Below are 16,869 nucleotides of genomic sequence, written 5' to 3' on the forward strand. Positions count from 1 at the left end.
AGATCATCTTTGTTAAAAAAAAAAAAAAGAGGCACCCACCTAGCGCCATGTCCTTGAGCTGATGCCCCTGCAGTAGAACCCAGCCCCCTTGGCACTGCCTTCACCCCTTCCCCCAGGCAGAAGAGTCTGCCTGGGCCAACCCATCCCCTCAGTCCTGCCCCAGCAGAGGAGGAGAAGGGCAGTCCAGGTAATCTGCATTTATTAACAGTGGCACTCACTGCCACACCCCACTCACATGACAAGACTCTGGCCATGCCAGGCCACCAGTATCTAGTACTTCTCATCATAGGAGCCCTGCCCACGCACATGCAGGATGCAAGCCTCTCCCAGGATGCTATCCACCGTCACAATTGCTTCAGACTCACTGCAGTCACTGCCAGGAGAAGGGATGGATGGCCCATCACCAGGCAGCAGTGGGTAGCAGGAGAGACCCTGGGCCACCTCAATGTCAGAAGTGTGACCATGAGCAGGGAGTGGGGCTCTTGTCATGCTAAACTTGGATGGCCTGCCCAGGGAAACCCGAGTGCCAGCAAGGCGTGGAGGGAAGCCAGTGTAAAGATGGGGCTGCCCTCTTCCCCCTCATCACAAGAAAGGCTGGGACTGCCCCATACCTGGCAGTAAAATGGATGTATAAGCTCATGGAGGTCGGTGGGGAGTTGACTCCCCGAGCCTCCAGTACGCCACTGGTTGGGTAGACATGGAAGATGGCCTTGTGCCGCTCCTGCTTGTCTGTGGTTTGGAGGAAACAAAGGAGGGGCCTAATGGAGGGGCAGGAGGGAGGAGGTGGCCACAGGCTCACCGTGGCTTCTGCTCTGCATGGTGTCCCCATGTGGCAGCCACATCCCCCCTTCCTGGGCTGTGGGATGGTAGCCAGGCCTCCCTGTGGAGAGCCACTGCTGGTGGCCAAGCCCACCAGGACCATCTTTTCCCCAAGACCTCAACGGATGTCCTCCCTTGCAAGCTTTGGTATCCCTCTCAAGGTTGGTTCTAGTGCTCAGGGTCTTACCCGTCAGAGCTATCCAGTGACTCCTGCAGGCACTCAGGTTCAGCAGCATGACCTCTCTGGTGTACATCTCGTTCACAAAGCAGGTGCCAAAGTCCACCCAGCTAGTGGAGAGCTGCAGGGACGGAATGGACACAATGGCCAAAAGGGGCACCACCTGTGGGCAAGGAAGGCATATCAGCTTGGCGGGAGTCCAGCTAGTGCCTGCTATGTCATCATGCCCCAATCAGCCGCCAATTCTTGTGCCCTGCTTACCATTCTCCACAGCTTCATCCTCCCATGCCAGGACAATGCCAACAGCCTCCTGCTGGTTCTTCTCCCCTTCATCCCCACCTTTCCCCGCTCCAATCATATGCCACAGAACCTTGAGTGGCCAGTGGGGCACTTCTGGTCCCTTAAAGCCTGACTGCACTTTCACCCCCCTGAGCTTACTGGTCAGGGAGAGGGGAATCTCCATCTAACCCCATCCTCCAAGGGCCATCCCCCAATTAAGAATCTGGCAGCTCTTGATCAGTCCTTCCTTCCTCCATGAGGTGATTGCCTGGTACCCAGGCTTTCTGTCCTCACACTAGGGGACTTAACATGCATGTTCCATGTTCAGGGGCTCTGAAATGACTTGATCTGACAACCATGGTAGGTTGCCATTCCCCTCTACTTCTGCCTTGCAAGCCTAAGCCCTGTTCTGTGTTTTTACAATCCCTCCAGTGCCAGGGGCTTTCCCAGGCTATCACTTCTGCCCTGGCCACACTCTCCTCCCTTCCTTAGAAAACCAGCTCAACTCTATGCTGTCTTCTCTCAAGTCCCTTGCCTTCTTATCCTTTCACTGATCCCGCCCTGCCAAACTCCAGCTGCAGATTATTCTCACCAAAAACTGGAACACTAATACACTGTTGGCAGAATTGTGAACTGATCCAATCTGGAGCGCACTTTGGAACTCTTCCCAAAGGGCTTCAAAACTGCATATCCAACAATACCACTTCTAGGTCTGTGTCCCAAGAGATTATAAAAAAGGGAAAACGACCACATGTACAAAAAATGCTTGTAGCAGCTCTTTGGTGTTGATGAGTTGGAAATTGAGGGGATGCCCATCAGCTGAGGGATAGCTGCACAGGCTGTGGTATGTGAATGTAAGAAATGTCAAGCAGACATTTCAGAAAGACCTGCGAAGACTTAGAGGAGCTGATGCCAAGTGAAGTGAGCAGGACCAGGAGGACATCAGATCAAGTATAACTGACTTAGCTCTTCTTAGCAGTACAATGGTCTGAGACAATTCCGAAGGATGCGTGATGACTGAAAGTGCTAACTACATCTAGATAAAGAACGAATGGTCTCAATGCACATGAAAGCACACAACTTTAATTATTTTTGTGTGTGTTTTTCCCCTTTTGGTCTATTTCTTTTTTCACAACATGACTAATATGGACACGTATTTTACATGATTGCACATATGTAACCTATATCAAACTGCTTACCATCTTAGGGGCTGGGTAGAGGAGGAAAGAAGAAAATTTGCAACTCAAAATTTTATTTAAAAAAATTAATGTCAAAAATTATCTTTATGTGTAACTGGAATAAACATAACACTATTAAAAAAAAGATTACTCCCAACATCCACTGCTTTCATGCCTGCATATATGCTGCTAAATGAAGCTTGAGAAAATCAAAATTATGCTGCCTCAGGATACTACAAATTTATCCTATAGATTCTCAACTAGGCCCTCAATGCTGCAACCAAGGAAGGAGAAATGCAAAAAATCATTAAGAGCTATTTCCTCTAACTATATATGCGTACTTACATACATATGTATGCTAATAAAACTTACAATCTAGATGAAATGGATGAATATCTACAAAAACAAATTGTCTACATTAATAGGAAAGTAATTAGAATGTTTAAATAACTCTACTATTAGAAAAAGAACTGAACAAGCAATAAATGAATTCCCAAAGGAAAAAATGCCAGGACCAGATGAATTTGTAAGTGAATTAATCAAACATTTAAAGACAATTCCAAGACTACATATGATGTTTGAAAAATAGGAAAGAGAAGAGTCTTGGATGTAAATATATTCTTGGTAACTGAACCAGGGAGAATCCAATCAAAGAAAGAAAACTACAGACCAACATCCCTACTTAATATCAACACAAACTTTGTAAATAAAAATGCTACAGTGAAGACTACAGTGACCTATCACTAAGATTAGACCCTCTGACCAGGCTGGAAAAGCACAGCAGAACTGATGATGTTAATAACATATAAAACAAAAGTCATATGATTAAATAAAAAGATGCAGAAAAGGCTTTCTGACAAGATACAACAGCCATTCCTGTTTTAAAAAACCACACTAGAATGATTGGGGAGAAAACAGAGCTTTCCTTAATTATCTGAAACCAAGATTCAGCATCATATGTAATGTGAATAATGTGGATGAGACTTTTCCAGTAAAATGAGGGGGAAAGCAAGGATGTCCATGGTCACCATCAGCACTCAACATTGTGCTGGAAATAACAGTTATGTCAAAAAGAAAAAACATAAATTGAGAGAATAAGCACAGGAGAAACAAAGCTAGACTTTTTGAGTTTACTAGTTTACTTTACTTATAAAACCCCAGAGTCAAATAAAAAACTAAGTGAAACAACAATTTCAGCAAAGTTGCAGAATATAAAACAAACCCATATAAATCACTAGCATTTATGTATAGCACTAACAAAATCTAGGAGGAAGAAATAGAGAAATTCTATTTAAAATCACTACAGATAGTATAAAATATTTGAGAAGCTACCTGCTAAGACATAGAATAATATATGAACACAATTATAAAACACTCTTTAGGTAAATGGCATCTAAATAATTGGAGAAATATTAGTTACTGAGGGGTAGGCTGAGCTAATATAATAAAAATGTCCATATTACCTAAATTAATTTACTTCTTCAGTACCATGCCAACCAAACAACTAAAGGATTACTTTATATAGCTAGAAAAATTATTTTTAAAAATTTGGAGGAACAAAGCATCAAGAAAATCAAGAGAATTAATTTTTAAAAATGGGGAAGGGAGACATAATAGTACCAGATCTCAAACTATACTACAGAGCTGTAATCATCAAAACAATTTGGTACTGGGTAAGAAATAGAAAGGCGGATCCATGGAACAGATTAAATCTACAATATACAGAAGCAAATAGGCACCATGATTTAGTGTTTGATAGACCCAAAGACCCCAGATATTGGGGTAAGAACTCACTATTTGGCAAAAACTGTTGGGAAAACAGGCAAGCAGTCTAGAAGAAACTAAGTAGAGATCAGTCTCTCATACCCCATACCAAGATAAACTCCAAATGGATACATGACTTTTAGGCATAATTAGAGGAGTGAAAAAGAAATTACCAGTCAAATGTATGGATAGGGGAACAGTTCATGACCAGACAAGACATAGACAGGATCGCAGGAGACAAAATAGATGATTTTAATTACATAAAATTTAAAAATTTCCACATAAACAGAATCAATCCAACTAACATTAGAATAGCAGTAGGAAACTGGAAAAAAAAGTCATTGCAGCAAATTTCTCTAATAAATGTCTCATTTCTAAAATATATAGGGAACTCAACCAAATTTTTAAGAACAAGAGCCATTCCCTAACTGATATATGGTCAAAGGATATGAATAAACAGTTTTCAACAAAGAATCCAAGCTGCCAATAGTCATACAGAAAATTGCTCCAAATCACTGATACTTAGAGACCACCTTACACCCATCAGATTGGCTAACATGACAGAAAAGAGAAAGGACAAATGCTGGAGGGGACGTGGAAAAATTGGGACATTAATACACCATTGATGGAATTGTGAACTGATTCAACCATTTTGGAGAGCCTGCTTAAAACGATGCCTAAAGGGCTGTAAAACTATATGCTCTTTGCCCCAGCAATACCGCTGAGATAGGTCTGTATCCTAAAGAGATCAAAGAAAAAGGGAAAGGACCTATATGTGCAAAAGTATTTACAACAGTTTTTTATGGTGGCAAAGAACTGGAACCTGAGGAGGTGCCCATCTGTTGGAGAGTGGCTGAACAACTACAATATACCAACAATAGGATATAGAACTATGATGGAATACTACTGCCTGTGTAAGAAACAATGAGGGGGATGACTTCAGGAAGGTCTGGGAAGACTTGTATGAACTGATGCAAAGTGAAGCGAGCAGAACCACGAGAATGATTTATGTGATGACAGGAGTAGGTTAAGGACATACGAGGAGCTCTGCATTATTCTTGCAGTGACCGGCCAGCCCTGTGCTGAGCCCTTTGTAAATATCTGGACTGACCTTCACACAACCCTGAGAGGCTGATGCCACTGGGATTCCCATTGTACAGAGGAGAAGACTGAGAGAGGGGTTTTAAAACTTAAGCAACTTGTCCAGAGTCCCACAGCTAGTCAGCCTCTGAGGCAGATCTGAACTCAGGTCTTCCCAGCTCCAAGGTCAGTGCCCTCTTCGCCACAGCATCACCAGTTGCCTTGCTGAAGAGCAAGCCCAGTTTCAGAGGACTCGTGGTGAATGATGCTCACCTCCAGGGAGAGTGCTGATGGCCCTGGCACACACACACACACTTTATACACACACATACATATGCATATGTGCATACTGGACATGGTGAGTGGGGAATTTGCTGGACTATATAGGATTATAACCGGTTTTTCATGTTTTCTCAGCATTTGGGGGGATGGGGGATGAGGAGTTGGAAGGGACACTATCAACCCTGAAAATAAAATTAAAAAAACAATCTCATTGGCCTCCTGTCCTTCCTCAGCAGCCAGGCTTGAGCACGGGACTGCCAAGAGCCCCAGGCCCAGGGCCTCGGGGAGGGCGATGGTGCTGAGGCTCCCGCAGGCCTCGCAGCTCCCTTGTCCACTTGGAAGGGCCAGGTCCCATCTTTCTTCCTGCCAGTGCCAGAGACGGGTCCCAAGCCCAGTTCTCCCCCCTCTTTCTCAGGGATTCATATTCTAATCCACATGACCATGGCTCCTGCTGGGGCCACCCTGGCCACCTGCCCCATCCCTGCCCTGCCCTCCCCATGTGGCACACCTGCCTCCCACCCACCCCATTCCAGCTTCATCCCCTGGGGCCTCTGGGATCCCACAGTAGTATCCTTCGAATCAGACTGGTGACCTGGCCCCAGCCCTCTCTGTAAAATGTAAACTCATTGAGGGCAGAGAACACTCAGTTGTGTCACTGTAGCTCAGCACCCAGCCCAAGGCCTCGCCCAGGTAGGTGCCTAATAAATGCTTTGGGCTATGGAAAACGTCCCTGGCCTCCAAGGTGTCCAGGTCCCCACCTGGAGAATACAGACTGTGAGTGGATGACCAGTGGCCCACCCGGCTCCAGGGCTAACTTGCACCTCTACTTGCCTGGGTGGTCTCATTGGTATACTCCAACACCAGGTCTTGGCTGAACTCCATTTTCCTGGCCCCATCCTTGTCTTGAAGTATCTTCACCCCTGGTAACATCTGGTCTGATGGCAGCTTCTGGTATGTCAGTAACTCCAGAGACAGAGAAAAGGACACATCGATCTGCAGGGATACGGCTCCATGTCATCACTGTGGGAGCCATCTCACCCTCCGCCCTCCACATCCCTGCTTTTCATGGCATGGGCTGCAGCCATGACCTGTGTGAGGCTATGTGGACAGGACTACATCCCTGTGGAGGCCAGGCTGGGCCGGGCCAGAAGGCTCTCAGCAGTCCTAAAGCTGAGCTTGGTGCAGACACTGCCCAGGCCTGCTGGGGATGCTGCCCAACATAGTCTGGGCAAAACATGCTGCTGATGGGGCCATCACTGGGGCCACCCCCTCACCCACACCACTGTGTCAAGCTCTCAGTCAAGTCCTGTATTAACATGGGTGGTGTGCTAAGTGCAGGGGACACACAGGCCTTGTCCCCCAAGGAAGTCAGTCTTGAAGGAGGCCCAGGGGCCAGGAGGCCTGGGGTTCAGAGAGAGTGTCTGGATGGTGAGGAGCACACCAAGGGAGTGAACCTACAGAAGCCAGAGGGACTCTGAACCTTTCAGAGCTGCTTGTGGTCACCCCCTGGCTCCACTCACTGCCCTCTGCACCAGGCCACACTGGTCCTCCCAGATTCTCCTACAGAACCAGAGGGTTCCACCCCACTTGCTCAGTCCTTCCCTAATTGACCAGCACCCCCTCAGTTGACAGCTCTGTCACTGCCAGAAGAAATGATGCTCTGGGCAGAATCAGAGCCAGCGCTGGGCTCAGAACCAGCAGGAGAAGCTGTTGCTGGACTGGATGTGTTTGTGAGCAGGGTTCTGTTTTAAACTTTTTTTTTCTGGCAGTAAAGGAAGGGAGAACAAAAACAAATTTTCATTAATTGAAAAAATCATTAAAAAAAAGAAACATGAAAACAACAAAAAAAGCCAAAAGGTCTTGACATGATCTTGGGGCCCCCAGTCCCTGGAGGTCACCAAGCATGGGTGTGTGGGTGGCAGGGTCAGCCCTGTACGTTGGGAAGATCCCTGGGGAGGCTGAGTGGAGGATGGGCTGGGAGCAGCTCCCAGCCAAGGTGGAGGTGGGAAGGGGGGTCGGGGGGCAACTGTGTGAGGTGTGTTGTGGCAACAGACTGGATGATGCCAATGGGGGAAGGAGTTTAAGTGTGGAGGGCTGGGAGGAGGGAAGGGAAGCTCAGAGAAGTCAGGAGATGTGGGACAGAGAATCACTTCTGCTTGGCCTCTGCTGAAGTGGACATGGCTACGGGACCTCTAGGTCAAGATGTGAGACCAGAGGAGAGAAAAGAGCCCAGGACAGAGGCTAGGGCGAGATCTGTCCATCTGAAAATCATCATCCTGGAGATGGCAGCTGGACCCTGGGCAGCTGATCAGATCCCCAAGGGAAAGAAGACCCAGGGCAGGACAAGATGAGGATTCAGCCAAGGAGATGGAGAAAGAGGCATCAAAGGAAGGAGGAAGAAAGTGGGGATGGGGAGGAGGAGAGAGAGGAAAGAGACAGAGACACAGAGACAGAAAAGAGAATCCAAGACAGAGAGACCGTCAGACAGTGAGACATAGAGAAACAGAGAGCCCTGTGCCCTGAAGACCTGGAGGGAGGAGAGTATTATCAAACTGGACAGAGGGAACCCAGTGTCCAAGGTGGGGGAGGTGGAGTAGAATGAGGCCTAAGAAGAGGACACTGGATTTGGCCACACAGAGTTCCCCAGTGATTTTGGAGGGCAGTTTTGGGGGGAGTGTGGTGATGAGTGACCAGGACGGCGGAGTTTCCTGCTGACAGCGACTTCTTCAGGAGTTTGGCTGCCAAGAGCCCAAGAATGAAAGAGCCAAAGGCCATGGGTGTGGACAGAAGGGTCAGAGAGAGTTTTTTAGGGCTGGTGGGAGGCTGGGAATGTTTGTAGCAGGAAGTGGTCAGATGAGGGGAAGGACTGAAGATGGGGTAGGAGAAGGGAGGCTGGGGGCCACTGTTGGAGGAGAGGGGACACGATGGAGGCCCTTGGTCAGGGAAAGGCAGCCTATGCATTGGAGCCAGGGTGATGGAGGAGAGGCTGGGCACTGAGGAGGAAGAAGAGGGGGCACTGTTGAGTCCCAGAAGTAGGAGGCTGAGTTCTAGGGGAGAAGGCATCACTTTGGGAGGGCAGAAGGACTGCCTGGCACCAGATTTGTAGTGGAGCCTGTCATTAGAGTGACCTGTGTGTGTGGTGGGGGCTAGGGAAAGATGGCATGTGAGGGGAGTCAGGCCAGGAGGACAGACAGCAGATAGTGGCAGTGACTGACCATAGGCTGGCTGTAGGAAGGGAGGCCCAGATGCTACCCATGTCCCACTGAGCAGAGTCCACGAGGCCTGAGCCTAGGACTCTGGGACTTACTGTACCACTAACAGTGGCCAGTTACTGGGCCCCTACTGGGGACTTAGGCGACGCCCCTGGGCTGCTGGAGAGCTGGCACCAAGGCTCCATGCTCGTGCCCCAGCCCCCCAGGAGGTGAGGATCCCCAAGGTGGGGAGCAGGCAGTGTCTGCCCTACTCCAAGCCCTGCAGACATGGGCAGCTGAGCCTGGTCAGCAGGATCCCCACTCCACCCAGGGTCTGTGTCGCCTGGCCTGGCCGGGCCTACCAGCATGTTCTCCTGTGGGCTGAGCACAAACTGATCCCCAGTAAGCTCCTCCTCCTCTTTCTCCTCAGGGTCCCAGATTCTCTGGGTATATTCAGGGTTGATCCCAGTCACAGAGAAGGGGGGTGCCACCAGGAGCCTGAAGCAGTGTGCCACATCTGTGAAGTTGTTCAGCTTCAGGTGGTGAGTAGTCACCATCTTGCTGAGTACCTACAAGTCAGGCCAGAGCAGGTGGGGTGATCCCTCCCTCCCCCCTGGCCCCCAGCTCCACCCAGGTCCCTGGGCCCCCACACCCCCAGCTCCCCCACCCCCCAGACCCTCCCCACCACTTTATAGGCAGCTTGGTAGAAACCTGAGGTGGGGGGGGGGGGTTGGTTCTAGGGCTGTGGGAAAGGGAAGGGTTGGGATCCAGGCACAACCCAGAAACAGGACCCTGGACAGAGGTGGTTTCCCACTATGTCTAGGAAGGCTCTGGCTTCTCTGCCTGGGGGGGCCCACAGGGCTTGGATGAGCATCTGGAGCCCTGCCCACACTCACCCCAGTGAGTGGATTGTCTGGGATGAGGTCACTGGCCTGCAGGTAGAACACCATTCCACCATCATAGTCATGCTCAATGCTCAACCTGCCCCAAAGCCAAAGTAGAGCATGGTCAGGACACCCTCCGCAGCCCTGGCTGGGCCAGAGTCTGGGGGTCTGGGGGTAGCAAAAAGGGAGGAGGCCCTTATCCTCCCCCTCCCCACAGCGCAGGCCAGATGAAGCCTGGCAGGTCAGTGCCCCCTTCCCAGCAGGCTGGGATGGGAGGGTAGAGGATGACCCATCCCTACTTACCTAGTGGGCCGCACAAGGCCCTGAAGGTCCAGGCGGAACAGCTCAGCATCAAAGTTCTGCGGGCGCTTCACCTTTCCTGGGATCTCACGAGCAATCTGCCCCAGTCCAGAGAGGCCAACACACCTCAGGCTGGACTGCTTTCTGTGGCCAAGCAGGAGGAGCCCTTTCCCTGCTCGTGTGCCCAAGGCAGGCCTCCCCTCAGCCTTCCCAGCCCTTGCCTGCCCACCCTGTTGCAGGGACTTACAGATTGGCTTTGTAGTCACTCAGACCTGAGACTCACCTTGTCGTCCAGGCTCATGAAGCCCAAGGCGTAGCTGTTACACACCATCTTGCTGACAGACCCTGGCAGGACCATGGGTGTGAAGGAGACATGGATAAAGTTGCTCCCAGCAGCTGGAATTACCTGCCATACAAGCAGTTGCTTGGTGAGGCCCTGTACAGTCACTGAATAGGGCCACTAAGACAGAGGGTGCCCAGGATGGCAGTCGGTGCCCAGGGCAGCAGTGTGGCCCTTATGAAGAGGCTGTGGGCATGGACAGACAGGACCCAAGGCAGCCAAGGGCCCAGCCCTGGCCTGGAGCCTTCCCACCCTGCCTCCTCCCCAGAGGAGTCTGTGAGTAAAGCTTCCCCACAGACCTTGTCACTGGGAGCTGGAAGCCCTGGAGGGAGGGAGGATGAGGTGTGGTTTGGGGTGGGAGCCCCATGGAGGGTGAGGCCTGTGGGTGGGGCAGGAAGGAGCTCACTCACCAGCTGCTTGGGAGTGATGGAGTAGGGGTCATCAGAGCGTACCCCGACATGGGGCCGCAGCATCACTGAGATGATTTTGGGGTTCCCCTCGGCCGTGAGCGGGAAAAGTTCTTCTTCACATACCATTCTGTTCCTGTGTTGCTACAGAACAAATCCACCCACCAAGAGTGAGGCTCTGGGCCAAGCTGAGCCACAGAACTGGGGGTGACCCTTCCACCACTGGAGCAGCAGTGAGCTCCCAGGAAACTAGTAAGCCCTGGGGGGAGGAGAGGAGGAAAGGCCGAGACCCACAGCTCTCCACTCCCTTGAACCCTGGCCAGAGACCAGGCGTACCATGCCTGGTGAGCCAAGCTCCAGGCCTCTGCACAAGTCCGGGCACTGCTGTGATCAACGCTCTAGGCCTTTCCCCTCTCCAACAGGCTTGTCTCAGATACGCATCACCCGGCAACCTGGACTGGACCTCTGGGACCAGATGTCCTGCAGGGATCTCCAAATCCACATGCCCCAGACAGAATGCTGCCCCTAAGACTATTGTTCCTGACCACCTCCTGCTTCTCCCTCTTCCTTCTCAATCCCTCACATTTAAGTCTTCCCCATTCATCCCTTTCCAAAGCCTGTAGAGGGGCTTCCAACCTTCATCCCCACTAGACTGGAGACTGCCAAAGTATCTACATTGGCAGCCACCAAACTCATGCTCTAAAAGCAAAGGGCTGATCACTGCATACCTGCACCAAGGGGCTACGGCAGCTCCTTGGCTCCCACCTGCCTTTCCAGAATGATCCACCCAGAATTCCCCTCACAGCCAAACTGGCTACCTTACTCCTCCCTTCTCCTGTCTTGGCCAGGCTGTTCCCTGGGCTTGGAATCCATCCCCATCTCTACCAATCCTTCCTTTTCTTCAAGCCCAACTCAGGGGCCCCTTCCCTCTCCTCACCACTCCTCACCCTGAAGCCTCCCCCTAGATCAGACCCTCCTCACTCCTTGCCTGGATGGTTTCAGCAGCCTCCTTCCTGGCCTCCCTGCCTCAACTTTCCCTTCCTCCCCTCCCCCATCCCCTGCCAAAGGTCTCTTCCTCAGAAGAGCTCTCTGTTCAAGAAGCACCCACAGCCCCCACTGCCTCCAGGATAGATGATCAACTCTGCTGAACAGTCAGGCTGCAGACTAGCTTTGTGAGCCCAGTGGGTCCATGGGCTGTTCCCTGGCATTGGGTCTTCCACTTCTGGCTTCTGCTTCTTGGCTGGCCTCACCTCCAACCCCTTGATGGCTCAGCCCATCCTGACTCCCTGGGCATTCCTCTTTCCTCAATTTGGCGTACAGGGAGACGTGTTTCTTCTACTTTGTCCCCGGGGTCTTAGCATACAGCTAGGGCTTTCTGGATTGCCATCCAGGCATGCCCCCAATCCCACCTGGTGCCCCTTCCCTAGGGACAGAGACACTCACAGCTTCCAAAGGGTTCACACTGCCTAGGAAGGTGAAGGACTGACTGGAGCTGGGCACAAAGGAGGAGTTGCTCGTGGGCTCTTCCTTGGAATTGATCTCCACCCCAGCAGCATCTCTCAGGGGGAAGGGCGTTCCATATATCACCAAGAAGTCCACAAGTTTGTCTTCACTCTCTTCTGGGTTATAGGTCTCCCAGTCTATCCTGACGTCTGCATTGTCAAACAGTTTGGAGAAGGGTGAGGTGGGCACAGCGCAGAATGGTGAGAGGAAGGTAGGAGAAGTGGGAGGTGGGACCATGGGGTAGGAGGGACCCCAAGAAAACACCAGCAGGGTCATATAGGGACTGACAGACATTGGGTAAGGGGGGAAGGGACCCTGGCTAGGGAGGCCTCCTGGAACTGTGGATCAGAATGGGGGAACTGCCTGGACCCCTGCACCTTTAACAAAGTCCAGTATAGATTATGTGGGAGCTACTACTGCCCAAGGACTAGTCTTGTCTCCAAACTCTCAGGGTAGATGGTGGGAAGGGAGAAATCAAAGCCTCATCAGGGCAGTGGCTCACCCTAAACCAGGGTTATTCTCCCAGGCTCTCTCCCTTGTCGTGTGCTAGTGACAACAGGACTGATCCTGAAAAGAGGTCTCCTTGTCTTCTGGGCTCCATATCCCTCCCACTTCCCAGCCTCCTGGGGGTTCCCAGGACAAACCCTGCTGCCTCTTGGCCCAGGGCTCCTGACACTGGCCAAGAAGGACTCTGATTGTAGGCAGAGGCCCGGAGAGATGCAATATGGTTACCATCTACATATAACCTGCTTGCACAGCCAAGAGCCAAAGTAGTAAAGGCCTCCCAGACACTGTCCAGGTCAACGATTCCCTCGCCAGAAAAGGAGGTCCAAAGGGGCTCAGGAGAGACACAGATAGAGTGGGATGTCTGCCAAAGACAGGCAGGGACAGCCATCAAGGAAGGAAAAGCTCTCATATGGAGGAGGTATGGAGGCCAGCTCAGGCCAGAGCTCCAGCTCAGCGGTGTAACCCTTCAGAAGTCTCTAATGGGCAATTGGTCCCTCCAGCCTCAGCATCCTAGAGCACCAGGGGAAGCCTGTGCTGAGAAAGTGGACCACTGGGGTCTCTGGGGGCCTGGCTCTCTCCCTGGGGGTGGAACAGTTCCTGTGCAGGTCATTCAAGCTGCTATTCCCTGAAGTACAATGACGATGGGGGATAGACAAGGCCCTCCAGCTCTGCAGGGTCTGAGGGTCACTGCTCCTTCCCAGGCCTGGGGACCGTGACTACCAGGGAAGCAGGCTGTCTTTGGCAACCACCAGGCATGCCTGTGCACACATGCTTACACATGCCCACATGCATGCACTCAAACTGACACAAAGTGTGTGGGCTGACTGGACCCAGTCCATGGGACTGCCCTGCCCCCCTCCACTTAGGTGCCCCTTCGTTCCCAGCCCAACACCTTGCATTACCTGATCATGGTTTATGTCTTTTGGTCTCCCCCATGGCGGCTAGCGCAGTGCCCTGCACATATAGTAGATCCTCAGTAAATGTTTGTTGATTGACTGACTGAAAGTCTTACCATAAGGACTGAAGTTATTCAGACGGAGAGTGCGGGAGATGGTATCTCCTCCAGAGATCTGAGTGCCAAACCTAGGAATGGAGGAAACAGCCCCTGGTTCAGCAGCTGCCCAGGGACAGCCTGGGGAACAAGCCCAGGGAGAAGGGCTCAGGCAGTGGGCAGCTAAGGACTCCCAGAAATCTCAAGTGGCTCCAAGAGGTCAACAGGCCAAGAGTACCAAGTCTGTATGGAGGGGAAGTACTGGTGCCCGGTCTGGTTCATCTCTAGTACTGATCTCTTATCCTCCAAAAGAAGAAAAAACTAGAAACTAAATAACTCCCTTAGAAAGAAGAAAAAAAGACCAAGCTGAAAGCCCTTCAGAGAGAGGGAGACGTGGCAGGACAGGGCAGAGCCACAGCAGTGGAAAACTGCCCACAATCCTGCCAACAGACTCAGCCGAACGGTCAGGAAAATCTCAGTGAGAGAGGGAAGGGACAGGTCTGCCCTGGAGCCCGCTGGGATGCCATTGCCTACTCTGAGCCCATCTCAGATGGCTTCCCTCACCCTAGGATAGGGGCCCCTGAGCCATACCTGATGACTTGGTCCTGGGGAGGCTCGTCAGCCAGGTGACTAGTCCTAAACAATGTGATGGGGCAGCCCACCACGCCCATGTGCACCCAGACGATGGTGGGTGGAAGGTCTTCCACCTAAGGACACAGGCCACATTCAGACTGTATAGCACAGCTCCCCTTCTTTTCCGGGTCTCCCCTCACCTCTCCTAGACCAAAACCTTCCACTGGTAGATGAGACGGTGGAATGGGTGATGGACTTGGAGTCAGACACCCCAGTCTGAATCTCGGCAGTGCCATTTGCTAAGTGGTGTGATGCCAGCAAATTTCCCTCCTTCTCTGGACCTGGGTATCCCCATTTACAATCCCTCTCTCCATCTTTGCCTGGCCCTCACCTCCCTGTCAGTCCGGACTTCTGAAGCTTTGGGGATTGCCTGCCCACCCTTCCAAGCCCAGCTCAATGGCCCTTTGGCATCTGGGGAGCAACTAGAGTTAGGGTGACATCAGTTCAAATTCTTCCTGGGACACGCTCCCTGTGGCCCTGCGTCATCGACTGCCACCTCTTTGGGCTTCAGTTTTCCCTCTGTAACCCGAGCCAAGCACTCTGCAAATATCCCAGCGCTGCAGATGTCCCGCATGTGGGAGTCATCCACTTGGACTGCTGGACATCAGTACCACAACAGGCACGTGCCGCAGTCCTCTGCTGAGGACCAAGGAGCGCGACCATGAAGCCAGGAGGCTTCTTCTGCCATCCCTCCTCTCCAGGGGCCACACCATGTCCAGAGGCATGAGAGGGGACAGGGCGCTACCATAACTAGCGAACCGCCTGCCCCCCAAGGAAAGGAGACCAGGCGCCTCCGCTTTTTCGTCTTTTTATTAATATCTTTAGTTTGACATCATGTTCGCTTCTCTCCTACTCAAAGAGGGCCCAAAGAATTAAAAAATAGGGAAAGAAAGTCTTTCAAAGCTAATCAACATCTCAAACAAGCTGGGCAGAGAAAAAGACGTTTCATATCCAGTCACCCACTTCAGCAAAGATGGGAGTAGGGTCCGTGTTGTCACCTTCCCTTCCCTCCAGGCTTTCAGGACACCTGCCCCCCCACCCCACTGTGTCTCTCTGTGTGTCTTTCTTTCCCTCCTTCCCTCTTTTCTCTGTCTCCCCTAGTTCTCCTCCTCTCTCTCCGAAGGCACCTCCTCTGTCTCTTTTGCTAGATCCTCCTCCAGATTGCGCTATCTAACCATGGGTGTCCCTCAGAGCTCTGTCCTGGGGTCTCTTTTCTTCTTCTTCTACAGGGATCTCATCAACCACCCCTGGACTCAATTCTCTCTATGAAGATGACCTCCGGTCTCAGATCTCCAACTACCTCACAGACATTTGGAACTGGACGTCCAGTAGACGTCTTATACTTACTGTGTCCAAAACAAACCTTGTTCTCTTTCCCCGAAAACCCCACCACCGCCCCCACTTCTGTCTGTTGTCCAGAGCCCTTGCATCCTCCCAGCCCTCCCAGGCTCACATATAGGAGTTAGCCCTGACTCCTCCCTCCTTCTAACTGCTCACTCTGTACCCCATCCAATCTTTTGCCAAATCAGGTCATTTCTGCCTTAACGGCATCCCTCCCCCGTGTGCTGCTTCCTCTTCTCTGACAGCCGCCTCCTTGGGGGCAGGCCCCCACTATATCACATTCAGACTCTTGCCTGCTGGCTGCTGGCTGCCTCTCCCTTCCAGACCCTCCTGTAGGCGGCCACCAAAGTGATCTTCGTAAGGCATAGATCTGGCCCCATCTGTCCTCCTCTCCCTGTGGTTCCCTGTGAGCCCCAGAATTAGTCACAACCTGGCTGCTCCCTCCCTCTGCAGTCCCTTTCCCCTTCTAGACTGTGATCCAGCTGCCCACAACACACTCGCTCCTCCTGCCTCCTGGTATCCTTGATTTCCTTCAAGGCTTTGCTAAGTCTCCCCCTCTAGAAGAAGCCACTCTCACGCTCAGTCCTCCTATGGTTCAGTGCCCATCTTGAATGTGCTGATCTGTGCTTGGTTTTTACCTGTCAGTCCCCTCTGCTGGACTGTGAGCCACTCAAGGGCATACATGCAGGCCCCTAGGGTTCCCCCAGAACAAGTGCCTCTCTGGTAGCTGCTGTATGACCCAAGGGAGGCGCTTGGTCTTCAGGATTTCTGTGGTTCTGTGCATCCTCATTTTTAAGTGGCTGGTTCCTCTGCCCACTGTGCTTGGCCTCAGGCCCCTCACGTCTCTGTGCTTTCTGTATGTGTTCTTTATCCCCTACCTCAGCCATTCCTCAGTGGATGGACAACGATTTTGTTTCTAGTTCTTTGCTACCAAAAAGTGCTGCTCTGACCATTTTAGTGACTGGATGGGGACTTGGCACAGAGATCTGAATACCTGCAGAAACAAAATGGTGCCCCAGACCCAAGGAGGAGGAAGGGTCTCAGGGTCACAGGAGAGGCCATGGCTAGGGCTACCATGCTTTATGGGATTCTCAGCCATCTCATCTTGGAATGTTCAAATGAACGTAAGCAGAGCGATCCCCAGGAAGGTCATTTCCGTTCCCTCCACCATCATCTCTTTCAGAAGATGAAG

At 51.6% G+C, this 16,869-nt stretch overlaps 1 protein-coding gene across 9 annotated transcripts in view; it reads right to left on the reverse strand.

Moving 5' to 3' along the window:
• DLEC1 (DLEC1 cilia and flagella associated protein) overlaps positions 1-16,869 on the reverse strand; it is an 89,847-nt gene that overhangs the window by 6,091 nt on the left and 66,887 nt on the right. For 4 of the 9 annotated variants that reach the window (XM_072599155.1, XM_072599160.1, XM_072599154.1 and 1 more), the window contains 12 exons: positions 14,295-14,410; positions 13,725-13,795; positions 12,146-12,354; positions 10,706-10,846; positions 10,239-10,361; positions 9,959-10,053; positions 9,668-9,752; positions 9,134-9,340; positions 6,412-6,573; positions 1,007-1,160; positions 612-729; positions 236-373 (listed from right to left, as the gene is read on the reverse strand). In XM_072599155.1, coding sequence (XP_072455256.1) covers positions 271-373; positions 612-729; positions 1,007-1,160; positions 6,412-6,573; positions 9,134-9,340; positions 9,668-9,752; positions 9,959-10,053; positions 10,239-10,361; positions 10,706-10,846; positions 12,146-12,354; positions 13,725-13,795; positions 14,295-14,410 — 1,584 coding nt within the window. In that variant the 3' untranslated portion in view covers positions 236-270. Of the gene's footprint in view, positions 1-182; positions 374-611; positions 730-1,006; positions 1,161-6,411; positions 6,574-9,133; positions 9,341-9,667; positions 9,753-9,958; positions 10,054-10,238; positions 10,362-10,705; positions 10,847-12,145; positions 12,355-13,724; positions 13,796-14,294; positions 14,411-16,869 lie in introns of those variants that run through there. The other 5 variants (XM_072599157.1, XM_072599158.1, XM_072599156.1 and 2 more) reach the window with 5 other exon arrangements.

The sequence above is a fragment of the Notamacropus eugenii genome, chromosome 3, assembly GCF_028372415.1.
Source record: "Notamacropus eugenii isolate mMacEug1 chromosome 3, mMacEug1.pri_v2, whole genome shotgun sequence".
NCBI classification, from domain to species: domain Eukaryota; kingdom Metazoa; phylum Chordata; class Mammalia; order Diprotodontia; family Macropodidae; genus Notamacropus; species Notamacropus eugenii.